The sequence below is a fragment of the Mustelus asterias genome, chromosome 22, assembly GCF_964213995.1.
Source record: "Mustelus asterias chromosome 22, sMusAst1.hap1.1, whole genome shotgun sequence".
In the NCBI taxonomy this organism is placed as follows: Eukaryota; Metazoa; Chordata; class Chondrichthyes; order Carcharhiniformes; family Triakidae; genus Mustelus; species Mustelus asterias.
Window position 1 is genome coordinate 5,041,948 of NC_135822.1, and position 16,823 is coordinate 5,058,770.

A 16,823-nucleotide genomic window follows, 5' to 3' on the forward strand; every position below is an offset into this window, starting at 1 on the left:
ATTATTCTCTATCAGTTTTATCGTCAAAAAAAGTATCTCAGTTGATTTATTAGTGATTGGACATTGAATTACTTTGTTCATTCATGTACTATGCTAATCAGTTGTAGCTTACAATGCTCTATCACTTCTAACTAGCACAAGATATCTGAAAACTGCCCGTGTCCCACAATCGATACCCTAGTTCAGATACGCAAAAATGTACACAGATACAATTAACAGTTTAAAGTTTATTTAGTGTCACAAGTAGGCTTACATTAACACTGCAATGGAGTTACTGTGAAAAACCCCTAGTCGCCACACTCCGGTGCCTGCTTGGATACACTGAAGGAGAATTTAGCAGGGCCAATGCACCTAACCAGCACTTATTTGGACTGTGGGAGGAAACCGGAGCACCCAGAGGAAACCCACGCAGACACGGGGAAAACGTGCAGACTCCGCATAGACAGTGACCCAAGCCCGGAATCGAACTCGGGTCCCTGGCGCTGTGAGGCAGTAGTGCTAACCACCGTGCCACTGTAATGATTACAAATTTCATGGGATTGCACTAAATATTTTCAGAGTCTATTACCCGTCAGTCCCACGAGAGTAGACCGAGGAGAAACATAGGTTGAAACTTTCAATAAATCACAGTAAATTCATCTTGACCCACAAGGTGCTCAACACGCGAAATAAACTTTCAGATAGTGGAGACGAAAATCTGGAGCCATTCAAAAAACAACTAGAAATTACTGTGACCTTATCTCTTTGGATAAATGAAACAAGGCAGGTTGAATGGTCTTCCTTTCACCCATAACTATCTTGAGTACACTTTTACTACCCAATCTCTCGTTAAACAAGTGTCACCCAAGGGATGTAAACATGGACTCTTGCACGTGCTGGATACTGCGCTGCCATGTGTTTTCTCCTGTCTTTACAAAAGGCAAACTGTAAAAGCAGTTTAGTGAGACAAGACTGATAGTAAAACGACAAACTGATGTAGGGAGAAACGACATAGTTCTCCAGTGATATATATCCATCCCCTGCTGCTTCCTGCCATGAGAAATATGAAAAATAAGCAATTTGACATTAGGTGGAACTCAATCTCAAACTGCTTGTGTTTGATTTTGGGTTAGAAATAAGCTAGTTTCACTCTGCCATTCTCATAATCGCCATAAATCTGTGACTGAATCATAGAATCCCTACAGTGCAGAAGGCTGCTATTTGGCCCATCGAGTCTGCACCGACCACAATCCCACCCAGGCCCTATTCCTGTAACCCCATGTCCCCTGATACTCGGGTCAATTTAGCACGCCCAATCAACCTAACCCGCACATCTTTGGACTGTGGGAGGTAACAGGAGCACCCGGAGGAAACCCACGCAGACATGGGGAGAACATGCAAACTCCGCACAGGCAGTGACCCGAGGCCAGAATTGAACCCGGGTCCCTGGTGCTGTGAGGCAGCAGTGCTAACCACTGTGCCACCCCGACTGACTCGAGAACAATCTCTTCTCTCCCCACAGAGACCAGCAATCAGGCACTCGCTCTGCCTTCCATTACCTCGAACACATTTTTATTCAGAATCACAGAATACCAGTGCAGAAGAGTCCTTTCGGCCCATCGAGTCTGCACCGACGTATGAAAGGCCCTGACCTGCCCATCTAATCCCACTTGCCAGCACTTGCCATGCCATAACATTCAAGGCTAAGGGCCAAGTACTCATCCAGGTACTTATTAAAGGATGTGAGGCATCCCGCCTCCACCGCCCTCCCAGGCAGCGCATTCCAGACCTACACCACTCTCGGAATAAAAAAGATTGTCCTCAAATCCCCGCCAAGCCTCCCACTCCTCACTTTTAATTTGTGTCCCCTCGTAACTGACCCTTCAACTAAGGGGAACAGCTGCTCCCTGTCCACCTTGTCCATGCCTCTCATAATCTTGAACACCTCAATCAGGTCGCCCCTCAGTCTTCTCTGCTCCAGCGAAAACAATCCAAGCCTATCCAGCCTCTCTTCATAACTTAAATGTTCCATCCCAGGCAGCATTCGCCAATGTAGTCTTGAAGAGAAACCGGATCATAACTGACTGTCCTTCTGGAGTGAACCAAGGTGGCGCATCAATGAAAGACCTAGTTACCGTTACCACAGGTATAAATCCTTTCCACTTTGACAGTAGGAAAACGTTAGATAACTCATTAACAAGTTCCTGAAATTTTGTTTGTACTCTGAGTATTTCCACAAACACAGATAGCATCATTAGGTATGAATAATACTTTGTTCAACTGCATTAGAACACATCAAAAATACAAGGAAACACATAGGACACAGAATACTCCCCACTTGCCTGGACGAGTGTGGCTCCAACAACACTCAAGAAGCCCGACACCATCCAGGACAAAGCAGCCCACTTGATTGGCACCCCATCTACCAACATTCACACTTTCACCACCGACACTCAGTGGAAGCAATGTGGACCATCTACAAGATAGACTGCAGGAACTTACCAAGGCTCCTTAGACAGCCTTAGACAAACCCATCTCGAAGGAGAAGGGCAATAGATATCTGGAAACACCACCAGCTGGAAGTTCCCCTCCAAGTCACTCACCATCCTGACCTGGAAATATATCACCGTTGCTTCACTGTCACTGGGTCAAAATCCTGGCACTCTCTCCCTAATGGCAATGTGAGTGTACCTACATCTCAAGGACTGCAGCAGTTCAAGAAGGCAGCTCACCACCACCTTGTCAAGGGCAATTAGAGATGGGCAATAAATGCTGGTCTAGTGTCAGGGGGATTAGCAGGGTAAGCGTGTGGGGTTACGGTAATAGGACCTGAGTGGGATTGTGGTTGGTGCAGCGTCAATGGGCCGAATGGCCTCTTTCTGATCTGTAGGATTTTTATGATGCTATAACAGCAAGGAAAGCTGAGGGGGAGAAATGTTCCCATGTTCTCTGTTTGTTAAAACATTGGGCTTTTCTACAACGGTTATTTCTCCTTGAGATCAGAGATTGATCAGACAAGTGAGAAATTATGGTTTCAAAGACAATGCTTACGGAACTATGAAAACAATAAACTTGATCAATGTTATCATTACAGTTCCTCGCAGTACAGTGGCCAGCTTAAGTAAAGCCATTTTAAAACTGCACTTCATTAGTTGCTGGCACGATAGCTCTAACTTCATAAAATACTTGCCCTCAATAATAAACTATCTATTTTTTGGTCTGCATATAAGGAAGAAAATATGATCTTAAACTATTTACCAAGGCACAGTCAACTTGCCCTATGGAGGAGGAAGGTTCACAACTTGTACAGCACAACTGCTTTAAAAAGCCCAAAGTAAAGCACTCAGCATCTCAGCAATTTTCAAATTTTTGCTCTTCCCACATTTCAACCCCACGCACCCTGGATATTCTCTCTTCCATCTTCTTCCATCGGGAAAAAAATACAAAAGCCTGAGGTCACGTACCGACCGACTCAAGAACAGCTTCTTCTTTCCTGCTGCTGTCAGACTTTTGAATGGACTTACCTTGCATTAAGTTGATCTTTCTCTACACCCTAACTATGACTGTAACACCACATTCTGCACTCTCTCCTTTCCTTCTCTATGAACGGTATGCTTTGCATAGCGCGCAAGAAACAATACTTTTCACTGTATGTTAATACATGTGACAATAATAAATCAAATCAAAAGCAGGATGACTTAAAACAGAATAAGGCTAAGGTTGACTCCTAACAAAAACCTACACAAGACATCAAGTAAAACTGGAAAAATTCAAGAAATTTATTTTGGGCGTAACATGGTAAGGATAAACAAGCCAATCCAAGTTCCATGCCGGCCGGGCAGCTGTTTAATTTTTTTAACCTCAATCTTGGAAACTAAAAATAAAAACAAAATACTGTGGATGTCGGAAATCTGAATTAGAAACCAAAAGTGCTGGAGAAACTCAACGGGTCTGGCAGCACCTGTGGCGGGGGGAGAAACAGAGTTAACATGCGATAAGAACTGGGGTTAGGAGGAGGAATGGGATGAGGGGGACAGGAAGGTGTGGGTGGGTGTTGGTATCAGTAAATCACCGGAGCTTACATTCCTTAACACCTGAAAGGAAGAGACAAAGCTTCTTGTTAAGGTGTCGTGTCTTTTTCTCGAAACGTTAACTTCATTTCTTGCTCCACAGATGCTCAGTAAGTAGTCTCACAACACCAGGTTAAAGTCCAACAGGTTTATTTGGTAGCACGAGCTTTCGGAACGCTGCTCCTTCATCAGATGAATCAGAGGCAACGCTCTGAAAGCTCGTGATCCCAAATAAGCCTGTTGGACTTTAACCTGCTGCTGTGAGACTACTTACTGTGCCCACCCCAGTCCAACACTGGCATTTCCACATCGTGGCTTCCAGAGATGCTGCCAGGCCTGCTGAGTTTTTCCAGCATTTTCTGTTTTTAATCTCGAAAGCGAATTGACAAGAGCAATTTCCCAATCCTAACTGTTCAGGATCTAAACGTATTCAAAAACAGAATAAATCAGCACATTTGACTTTCTGGACGTACTTGTTCATTTGCTATCAAGGACAATCCAAGTTGTACAATAGTTCCACACAGCTCTCAAAACTGAAGTTCATGCACCTAAAAACTAGTTTATTGGGAGAGAGAGTATTCTCGGAGATATGAATTACACATTAAACCTCAGATAATAATTTGGTTATTTCAAGAATAACACTTGTTATGAGAAATACAGCATTGCAGAGAGGAACAATTCAGGTTGTCAAATCTCATTAAGATGTTAGGGTTAAAAGCTTCTTATTAAAATATAATTGAAACCACTGACAGTAAACAAGCAGTTTCATAGGAGAGAAAAATGAAAGAAACTTTGTCTTTTAAATCCGGAAGGTTTGCATTCTAGAAAACTGAATTTCTCTGACAGAATTAAAAACTGAGGAAATCTAACAGTGAATTTGTGAAAGCATTAATCTTTACCTGTCTGTGTTATGGTCCCACTTAGCTCAGTAACACCCGACTCGATTCGCTGCAGATGTTTCTTATCTTCTTTGCTGGCCACTAGAAGAGGCAGAATATATCGCTGGAAGAATAAAAATATTCAGAAAAGATTAACAAAGGTAATATATAGTACATTCACTTCCTTCAGTACCAGCACACTGTGACTGTGTGTGCACCATCACTGCAACAACCCATCAAGGTTCCTACAACAGCATCTTCCAAACTCACAACCTCTATCAGCTAGAAGGTCATGGGCAGCAGGCACAAGGGAACACCATCACCATTGCAAGTTCTCCTCCAGGTCACAGACTTATCTTGCACTGGAAATATATCACTGTTCTTTCACTGTTGCTGGCTCAAAATCCTGGTCCACTCGCTCTCTCTAACAGCACAGTGGATGTACCTATACCCATGGACAGCAGAAGTTCAAGAAGGTGGCTCACCGTCACCTTCTCATGGGCAATAAAGGATACAGAATAACTGCTGGCCTTGCCAGGGACACCCACATCGCATAAACAACTTCAACAAAAAGAACCAAAAATATGCTATTCAACCGATTTAGTAAATTCTCTCTCGTATACTTCATCAATTCTCATCACCACCAAATTCCATTGCAAAGTTTCTACTACAGTGTGGTGCAGCTGCAGCAAGTTCTCAAGGAAAAGTGCATGGCCCTTAACTTCCTGGCTCCCCAGCATGGATTTAGGGGGGATACCCCGAAGATGCACTGGAGAACCCCTCTGGGAAGTTCCCAGATAAGGATTTACTCAGCATTTGTCCAAAAGCGCTGACTTCCTCTGGACAATTGGACTGCACTGAGAACCATTTAAATGGCTAACCGGATGGTTCTGCCAGTTTTACATACATAGTTACTCTGAAAGAGTTAGAAGGAAATAAAGCACTTCCAGCTTCAGGATAATTATTTTAAAAATCCAGACCAAGCCCCAAGCAGAACGACCCTACATCCCAGGGGACACCCAACACCCCCCCCCAACTAAGCACCCACCACCCCTCCGGCATTCTCCATGCAACTCCTCCTCCCACAACCTGACCACCCACCCACTCCAAACCTCCACCTCCCTCTATGATGGCAAGTTACAACCTGCAGTAGAGTAGTTCTAACCCTAATGCAAAGCTCTTCTATGCTGCGCATGACTTTGACCCCTTATATATCTGTCTATAACAGTAAAAGTATAGTTTATTTATTAGTCACAAGTAGGCTTACATTCACACTATAATGAAGTTACTGCGAAAATCCCCCAGTCGCCACACTCCGGCGCCTGTTCGGGTACACAGAGGGAGAATTTAACATGGCCAATACACTTAACCTGCACGCCCCCCCCCCCCCCCCCCCCCCCCCACCCCTCCCCCACCCCTCCCCAACCAATCTTCCTTCCCTGACCGGGAATCGAACCGGGGGCCGTGGCGGTGAAAGCGGCGAATCCTAACCACTAGACTACCAGGGGACACAATCCGTTATAAATCTACATAATCTATTATAAAATCAATATGCGCAGTTTTACTGCACTTAGGAAACGTGGCACTTCTAAGCCAAAGCTCGTGATTTAATCCAAACTCCAGAGACCTGAGCACATAATCCAGGCCAACCTCTCAGTGCCTTACTGAGGAAGTGTGGCACTGTTGGATGTGCTATCTGTGGAACATGATATAAACCCTGTCTGCCCTAACAATAAGAGTAAAAGATTTCTGGCACCATCTGAAGAAAAGAGTTCTCCTGGTGTCTGGTACAATATTCATCCCTTAATGAATGTCACTAAAACAGATTACTTAGTTATTCCAAAACAATCTAGTTTTTATTCTCTCATTGCTGTACGTGGAACCTGCTCTTCAGAAATTGGCCACTGCCTTTCTCAACTAACTGCATTTCAGAAAGTACTCAATTGGCTGTATTTTTGGACTCTGTTGGGAAGTCCTGAGACCATGAAAGGCAAGAGTTTTTTCTTTCTTGTGTGCAAGTTTCTTACATTCAAATTCCTGCAGCGTGAATTAAATGACATTCAAATTCTTCCAGCTAACTTAGCTGAGCTCAACAAAATTTCTTCCTGTAAATTGACTTGGAAGCAAATTCATTAACTGAATCAGATTGAGTAATTGCAATTTGGTCACACGCACATTCCTTAGCAGAGTTAGGTGAGCTGATCAAATGGCTCAATATACTTCTCGGCAAGAAATTTCCAATCAATCCCCCCCTTCGCCCCTATCCAACCAACTAGAGTAAAAAGAACACTTGAATAATGACAATAAATATTTCATATTTCACAATAATTTAGTACTACAATTTGCACTCATTATTGTTTTCAATTTGAAGATCTTGGTTTATCTTAAAAATGATGTGGAGTTGCCGGCGTTGGACTGGGGTGGGCACAGTAAGAAGTCTCACAACACCCGGTTAAAGTCCGACAGGTTTATTTGGTAGCACAAGCCACAAGCCTTCGGAGCACTGCCCCTTCATCAGGTGAGTGGGAGTTGTGTTCACAAACAGGGCATATAGAGAACAGTGACCATGACACCACACAACCCTGCCACAGCAACCTCTGCAAGACGTGCCGAATCATCAACACGGATGCCATCATCTCACGTGAGAACACCATCCACCAGGTACATGGTACATACTCTTGCAACTCGGCCAATATTGTCTACCTGATACGCTGCAGGAAAGGATGTCCCGAGGCATGGTACATTGGGGAGACCATGCAGATGCTATGACAACGGATGAATGAACACCGCTCGACAATCACCAGGCAGGAGTGTTCTCTTCCTGTCGGGGAACACTTCAGCAGTCACAGGCATTCAGCCCCTGATCTTCGGGTAAGCATTCTCCAAGGCGGCCTTCATGACACACAACGCAGAATCGCTGAGCAGAAACTGATAGCCAAGTTCTGCACACATGAGGACGGCCTCAACCGGGATCTTGGGTTCATGTCACACTATCTGTAATCCCCACGACTTGCCTGGGCTTGCAAAATCTCACTAACTGTCCTGGCTGGAGACAATACACATCTCTTTAACCTGTGCTTAATGCTCCCTCCACTCACATTGTCTGTATCTTTAAGACTTGATTATCTGTAAAGACTCGCATTCCAAACATTATTTTGTAAATTGAGTTTGTGTCTTTATATGCCCTGTTTGTGAACAGAATTCCCACTCACCTGACGAAGGAGCAGCGCTCCGAAAGCTTGTGGCTTGTGCTACGAAATAAACCTGTTGGACTTTAACCTGGTGTGGTGAGACTTCTTATTTACCTTAAAAACCCAGCTCATTCTTGATATTTCCTGTAAAGTAGAAGATCTTGCACAACACATGTATCGTGTGCAATTATTTGAAATTTAAGGACAAATCTCAGGTGAAACTAACAGAGGGATCAGAGTGTGTGTATATGTTTTTTAAAATTCATTCACGGGATGTGGGCATCGCTGGCTGGGTCAACATTTATTGCCCATTCCTAAATGCCACATGAATGGAGTGGTTTGCTAGGCCATTTCAGAGGACAGTGAAGAGTAACATGTAGGCCAAACCAGGAAAGGATGGCAGATTGCCTTCCCTGAAGGACATCACTAAACCAGATGGGCTTTTACGACAATCAATATTATTACAGATTTTATTGTATTTAAATTCCACCCTCTGCCGTGGTGGGATTTGAACTCGGGTCCCAAGGGCATTACCCTGGGTCTCTGGATTACTAGTCCAGTGACAATTCCACTACATGACCCTCCTTCCCACCATCTCCATAGGAGAGAGATAGAGAATATAAAATAGAGGAGAGTGCCTGTTTGCGCACCTGTCCTCTCTAGTGTTTATCCCTGCCTTACTAAAACAAATCATCTGGTCACTGCACACCTGAAATTGCTTTAATCTTTGATGCCAAAACAAGCTCTTAGTGGAAAGTCAAAATGCAAATTTGCATATAGTAGCATTTCGGTTAATGTACTTCTGAAAATGATTTCAATGCAACTTGGATGATGAAGTTAAGATGCAAACCCTCTTCCTGAGCTGCTAATCCCATGATCTCTCAACCACGCCAATGTTGCCAAACCTCAAAACCCCATCACACAGTTTTAGCAAATTCTACGACATTCTTGCCTTGATGTCAAAGACAAGAACACCAACCCATCTCACGACAGTCAATTAAAATGGAATTTGATGTACTCCATCACTGTAAATCAGATTTGTTTTGATTTATTGTCACATGTATTGGGATACAGTGAAAAGTATTGTTTCTTGCACGCTATACAGACAAAACATACCATTCATAGAGTACATACACTCCAGCATACATGTGTCACACTCCACACTAAGAAATGGTAAATCGAGGGATTACAAACGTATGCCAATCTACAAAACTTCCTGAAGTTATCCTTGGGGTAAACTTCACCCACCATATACCTGCCTCAAATATGGCCCATGTACCATCGTGCTGTAGCTTTAGCATGGCAAAAAAAAATTAAATAACACAGGTAGAGGGATGAAGAATAATAATCATCAAGACTACTGATTTGTAGTTTTTAATGGAAGAATGAACAAAGTCAGTGGACTGGATCTTCAAAACAGCAAAACAAATCACAGAATTCCAGTCAATCAAAATGGAATTGGATGTATTCCATCACTGTAAATCAGATTTGATTTATTGGCACATATATTGGGATACAGTGAAAAGTATTGTTTCTTGCACGCTATACAGATAAAACATACCATTCTTAGAGTACACAGGGGAGAAGGAAAGACGAGGGTGCAGAATGTAGTGCTACATCATAACTAGGATATAGAGAAAGATCAACTTAATATAAGGTAGGTCCATTCAAAAGTCTGATGGCAGTAGGGAAGAATCTGTTGAGTGGCTCAGATAAACTATTTGCATTAAATGGCATGACATTCCCATTATTAGAAAACTAAATGTATTCTCAACGAGTAAAACCATAAAAGCCTGTATTAAAAAGTCTCATGTCCAGCATACATCTGTCACACTCCACACTAAGAAGTGGTAAATCTAGGGGTTACAAGCAGATGCCAATCTACAAAACTTCCTGAAGTTATCCTTGGGGTAAATTTGCAGGGACATTCCTGAACTATGTCCTTTAATGGGCACGTCAGATTAAACATAGCCCTAATTCAATATCTAAGCATCCAATCAGGCTGTGTACAATGTACAAGTTATGACATGGAAGTTCAGCCAGCCTTTTCTCTCAAAATGAGAATCGGCATCGAGGTCAAATACCTAAAAGAGCTACTTTCTGTAAGGTTCTTATAAATTCTTCAAACATCCACTGTGTCACGGTGGCACAGTGGTTAGCGCTGCTGCCTCACAGCAGCAGGAACCTGGGTTCAATTCTGGCTTTGGGTGACTGTGTGGAGTTTGCACGTTCTCCCCGTGTCTGCATGGGTTTCCTCCGGGTGCTCCGGTTTCCTCCCACACTCCAAAGATGTGCGGGTTAGGTTGATTGGCCATGCTAAATTGACCCTTAGTGTCAGGGAGATAAGCAGGGTAAATATATGGGGTTACAGGGATAGAGCCTGGGTGAGATTGTTGTCAGTGCAGGCTCGATGGGCTGAATGGCCTCCTCCTGCACTGCACTGGGATTCTACAAATCTATGATCTGAAAAATGGTAATTTAAGAGATTAATCAGAAAAATTAATAAGCAAGAAACCTTACAATCTGTCCACAAAACATTAAGATACTCATTAACAATTCAGTGAGGGTAAAACAATGATTTGGTAACTTAAGGTTCATGTTCAGACTATTAGCAAACCTCCAGTCCTCTCACATTTCCATGGCTAAACCACTAATCCTTGTTATGGATCACAGCCTTTGTTGGAGAAATGAAAATCTTTTAAAAAAAATTCAAAGATAGTTCCTTCGTATACCTTGCAAGTCCAATGGATAAAACCACTTAACTTTGATCGCTCCATCGTCAGTTTTGCGATGTTCTTGCCCTCATCGTCTCCTTTCACCTTAAGTGGAGCTTCCATTTTTCACCATTTTAGAAATTTGCACCAACTAATCCCTAAATCACTGCTCGCTGATGTACTGTCTTCTCCTTTATGATTTTCAACCGTAGTGCTGTCCTATGCTATTGTTTTTGTTTTCCCATGTGTTGTTTCTTTGTAATTTTAGTAAGGATTCCTTTCAAGAGATTTAACAATTTCGCTTTATTCCCATTGGTCAATATTCAATAAGCTTTGCACAACAGAAGATTGATGGATAAATGGTTTAAACACAACAGCGAATTTCCATACATGCCTTTGCCATCCTGATATTGGGTTTGAATCCAGCACAACTGATGAGAGGTTGCAAATGCCCCACATAAGCGGTTGCACATCACATTACTGAAGGACCATATTGGGCACAAGTTTACAAATATCGTCAACTACAATTCAATACAAATGACTAGTCTCTCAAAAAGGTGGAAAATAATGACATTGTAGTAGTAGGGGGTTAGTCTGGTTGCGTTAATATACACTGATGAAATGGGGGGGGGGGGGCATTAACTTTATAAGAGCTGGAGAAAAATGATCCAATCCCGAACAAACCATAGTAATGAATAGAAGAAACCCAATAAACTGCTAATGTTGATCATTTTCCCAATTCAATCATGGCATCCTGTTAATGAGTCTGGTGTATTGTATAATAGAGAACATTTAAATCCATATACTCCATGTCCAAATGCAGCAAGACCTGAACAATATCCAGGCTTGGGCTGACAAATGGCAAGTAACATTCTTGCCACAAGTGCCAGGCAATGACCATCTCCAACAAGAGAGAATCTAACCATCTCCCCATGACATTTAATGGCATGACCATTGCTGAATCCCCCATTATCAACATCCTGGGGATTGCCATTGACCAGAAACTGAACTGGACCAGTCACATAAATACTGTGGCAACAAGAGCAAATCAGAGGCTCGGAATCCTGTGGAAAGTAACTCACCTCCAGACTCCAAAAAGCCTGCCCACAATCTACAAGGTACAAGTCAGGAGTGTGATGGGATACTCTCCACTTCCCTGGATGAATGCAGCACCCAACAACACTCAAGAAGCTTGACACCATCCAGGACAAAGCAGCCCGCTAGATTGGCACCCGACCCACCACCAAAGCACAGTGGCAACATTGTGTACCATCTACAAGATACTCTGCAGGAACTCACCAAGACTCCTTAGACAGCACCTTTCAAACTCATGACCACTACCATCTAGAAGGACAAGGGCAGCAGACACATGGGAACACCACCACCTGCAAGTCCCTCTCCAAACCCTCACCATCCTGACTTGGAATTAGATCACCGTTCCTTCACTGTTGCTGGGTCAAAGTCCTGGAACTCCCTCCTTCACAGCACTATGGATGTACCTGCACCACATGGACTACAGTGGTTCAAGAAGGCAGCTCACCATCACCTCCTCAAGGGCAATCAGGGATGGGCAATAAATGCTGGCCTAGCCAGAAAAGCCCATATCCCTGAATGAATAAAAAAAAGTTTATTTTGAATTACCAATCCATTGGGAAAATAACAGATAATGATATGAAACTGTTGCTTACATGATTATTTCAAAAAATAATTTAGGAAAACGACTACTAGGCTTATATCTGTTTATTTTTGTTTGAAATCAATCAAACCTACCTCTTTCTCATTTTAATTGTCAGTCACTTCTCTGTCCAGAAATGCATCAAATCGGACTGCCTGCTTCAATTTTTTTGTCCTCACAACCTGTTCCACTGAGGACTGAATAAACAAGGGCCCTTTCCTCTTTGTCACTCACTTGAGACCCACTCTATGCCTGAACAATTATCTGAAAGAGTCTATTCTCATTAGAGGGAACAGTCTAGTTTCACATTGCAAGGAAGGCTAAATATGTATGCTACCTATTAGCGTTCCCTGATTCTTGAGAGCAGGGACGGAAGAGCAAAAGGTGCATCACAAAGCTGCCTCGAGAGAGAGAGATTTGATGCCCATGGAATGAGAAGGACAAAGAGCAATATACAGAATCTGATACATTAGGTTGCCAGGACACAATGTTGAACATAAGAGCAACAGGGAAACACGCGAACAGGCACAGCTGAAGGGCAGGTGGCTCATATAATTAGAACTTATTCAGCAAGACATTTTTGCTTTGCACCAAGCACCCCAACCACTTAAGGACTTTAGAAACAGTTCGCTGCAAAACAAATGTCTGCTAATTCTCACCCACTAATTTCTCTCAGGTTTTTAAATTAGTTTTAGTTTTTTTTTTAAACTGACGGTTTGCATATAGAGTGCGAAAAGCAGTCATGATTCAAGCGGACAGAACAGGATGCTCCCTAGGTACCCATGTCAAAGGACTCTATCTTTTTACAAACATAAAAATGTTGAATAAGGTTAGTGCCACTGACTGTGTGAAAGGTTGTGAGGATCAAATGTACAAGACTGTTCGCTGCTACACCAAAGCAACAAGGGAGGCTGAGGTTATTGCTATCCATGCATTCTAATATGGGATCATTCGTGATGGCACAGGGTGCATTAGAAATATAATTCTGCACTCTTTCAAGTGCAACTCCACACACGAAATAGAGTAAAGTTGCAGCTCATGTAGCATCTATTTTTACTGAGTTTGAAATCCAGCCCACAGATCAAGTGGAAGCATCTGCAACAAATTAAGGGCACTTTAAAAATTTTATTATTTGCTTTCTATCCTTTGTACTGAAGGAGAAACACCCAGAACAAATTTTCTTGTTATCATGCAGCATGAAGCTGATTATGATATAAGCTGCAATAAACATTTTGAACTCAGGTTAAGTAACTCTTCGCGTAACTTAATCAATGAGTAACTGCAGGGAAACAACTTGTGGCAGAACCAAGAATGCATTAAAATCTTTTTTTTTTGTTTAGATGCAATTAGACCCTCAGAACCACTCGTCGTTATTTGTGGCAACAACCTTCATTATTTTATCTCTTGGATTTAAAGTAGACGTCATCTACAGCGAAGTAGGATATGATTTTTTTTTCAGCCATTAACTTGTGGATGCTCCTTTAAAACTGAGATGCGGAGGAATTTCTTCAGCCAGATGGTGGTGAATCTGTGGAACTCATTGCCCCAGAACGCTCTGAAGGCCAGGTCACTGAGTGTCTTTAAGACAGAGATAGATAGATTCTTGATCAATAAGGGGATCGAGGGTTACGGGGAGAAGGCAGGAGAATGGGGATGAGAATCATGTCAGCCATGGTTGAATGGCAGAGCAGACTCGATGGACCGAATGGCCTAATTCTGCTCCTATATCTTATAGTCTTATGGACATATGGTTTTGGAGGTTCCAATGCCTAATGATCTCACAAATGCTTACCTCACAACAACAAAAACTTGCTTTTATAATGTTTTCACATAGCAAAATAAAATTATTCCTGGGGAATCATGGATGATGTGAGGGCAATGAAAGGGAAGATTAAGAGAAAAATCAGAGGTATTGTCAAAATCACAGTGTAACTCCTGATAGAATGCAATGTGGAAACCGGGAACAGAATTCTATCATTACAGCCAGGGGCCAATGTGAGTATGGATGCTATTTAACAAAAAATATTTTTGGGGAATATTGTGTTAATCTGTCAAGCGTGTGTGTGCAAATTAATTAAGCTGGGGAAAGATTAATAGAGACAACTTGTCTGGGGGAGTCGAGAGATAAAAGGGATAAAGGCGCTAAATTTGTCATAAGAGGCTGTGGTGAAGTGGATTTATAAATAAATAGATTAAGTTTAGAAATTTGCATTAGAAGATAGACAGGGACTTGGCTTCTCAACTGTTAAATTTAAAAGGGGAGTTTAAGGGACTGTTACACCGTACAATGGTTTCATAAGTAAACAAGGGAAGGTTATTATATATTTTTTGACCCAAAAGGGGAGGCAATGGGAAAACATGAGATATTTTTATTTTTTGGATAAGTTGAGCTCAAAGAGGTGCTGAGGACAATGGAATTGGAAATGAAAGGGAAGGAGGATATTTAAGGAAATACGTTGAGCAGAGTTTTGTCGGCAATGGGAGTCGGGGTGGGTGGGGGTTGTGGGGATATGTCCGGAGACCAGCTTTGTGCTGAGAAGATGCAAAATTTGCAGCAGCCTTCCAGAAAACAAGGAAAGTATTTGTTTCAGAAAGCAGCTGTTTGTAAATTCTCTTGGATTACCACAGCAGAGTGGAAGAACTTCAGAAGTTGTGTGGCACACCTTTAATGGGGACAAAGTAGAAATGGTTGAGAGCCTCAAGTTTTTAGGTGTCCAGATCACCAACAACTTGTCCTGGTTCCCCCCAGTCCGACGCTATAGTTAAGGAAGCCCACCAACCCCTGTACTTACTCAGAGGACTAAGGAAATTTGGCTTGTCAGCTACGACTCTCACCAGTTTTTACAGATACACCATAGAAAGCATTCTTTCTGTTTGTATCACAGCTTGGTATGGCTTCTGCCCTGCCCAAGGCCGCAAAGAACTACAAAAGGGCGTGAATGTAGCCCAATCCATCATGCAAACCAGCCTCCCATCCATTGACTCTGTCTACACTTCTCGTTGCCTTGGCAAAGCAGCCAGCATAATTAAGGACCCCACGCACCCCGGACCATCTCTCTTCCACCTTCTTCCTTCAGGAAAAAGATACAAAAGTCTGAGGTCACGTACCAACCAACTCAAGAACAGCTTCTTCCCTGCTGCCATCAGACTTTTGAATGGACCAATCTTGCATTAAGTTGATCTTTCTTTACACCCTAGCTATGACTGTAACACTACATTCTGCACTCTCTCGTTTCCTTCTCTATGAATGGTATGCCTTCTCTGTATAGCGCGCAAGAAACAATACTTTTCATTGCATGTTAATACATGTGACAATAATAAATCAAATCAAATTAAAATCAAATCAAATAAAGAGGCAGCAGTTTTGCCTGGGAGCGTCACCAAGAGAGTGTTTACTTGCATGTTCTGACCAAGTGGGCTATTTTGGGGGGATTTTCTAAGACTGGTTTACCTGTGCAACTTTAATCATGTGTGATGAAATTTTCTTTTCTTCTTGTTAATAAATCTTTAAATTTCTGAAATGTTACTGGAAATCTATGTTTCTGGGATCAATAAGTATTTCCTCATTTTAAGAATACCAAAAAAAAGGTTATGATCAATAAGACAAGTTTCCCTCAGGGATTTGGTTTCTCAGCAATAACATCTGCTCTGCTTGTTCAGGCAAACCCACACCAGCCTATTGTGGGACCACCCCCCCTTAACCACCCACATTTACATGGGCCTGACAACAAATTAGCTGCTGTCAGGACCATCATCTCTTTGAAGGAAAGCTGCCCACCCGGAGGAACGGCTGGTCAGTCGAGGGCCCGCAACTCAGCAATGCCACTGGGAGTGGTGCCACTGTTGGGACTGGCCATGGAAGAAGAGGATGCCATGGAAGGATGGGGTCTTCTCAACCAGCTAAGTGAGGTATAGCGATGCCAGGGCCAATCAGGTATGCGCAGCAAGAGGGATGGGAGGGACTGGTTGGTGAGGGCAGGTCGCCCTGCTGTTGCAGGGGCATTGTCGGGGGGAGGAGGGGAGTCAAAAGAAGCCCTTCATAGGCTAAAGGGTGCTAATGAAGGGCCCACTAGGAGGCAGCCACAGTTCACTCAGAGATTTCCCCTTCCTCAGGAGACCTCCCTGATGCTTGTAAATACCAGCAGCAGTGAGAAGAGTCCTTTACTTGGCTACCTAAATAGCTCAATTGGCCTCTGAGCAGGAGGGCGGCCTGCTACCTTCCCTGTTGTTGTTAAAATGGCATGAGGGCCGGATGACAATAGGCAAACCACCCTCGCCTTCAACTCGCCATTTTACAGGCCCCACCTCCCAGTCCA

The 16,823-nt window shown here is 42.9% G+C and overlaps 1 protein-coding gene across 1 annotated transcript in view; it reads right to left on the reverse strand.

The window, feature by feature from the left end:
• pex14 (peroxisomal biogenesis factor 14) overlaps positions 1 to 16,823 on the reverse strand; it is a 247,306-nt gene that overhangs the window by 59,911 nt on the left and 170,572 nt on the right. The window contains exon 6 of the mRNA XM_078238657.1: positions 4,949 to 5,051. Coding sequence (XP_078094783.1) covers positions 4,949 to 5,051 — 103 coding nt within the window. The remainder of the gene's footprint in view (positions 1 to 4,948; positions 5,052 to 16,823) is intronic.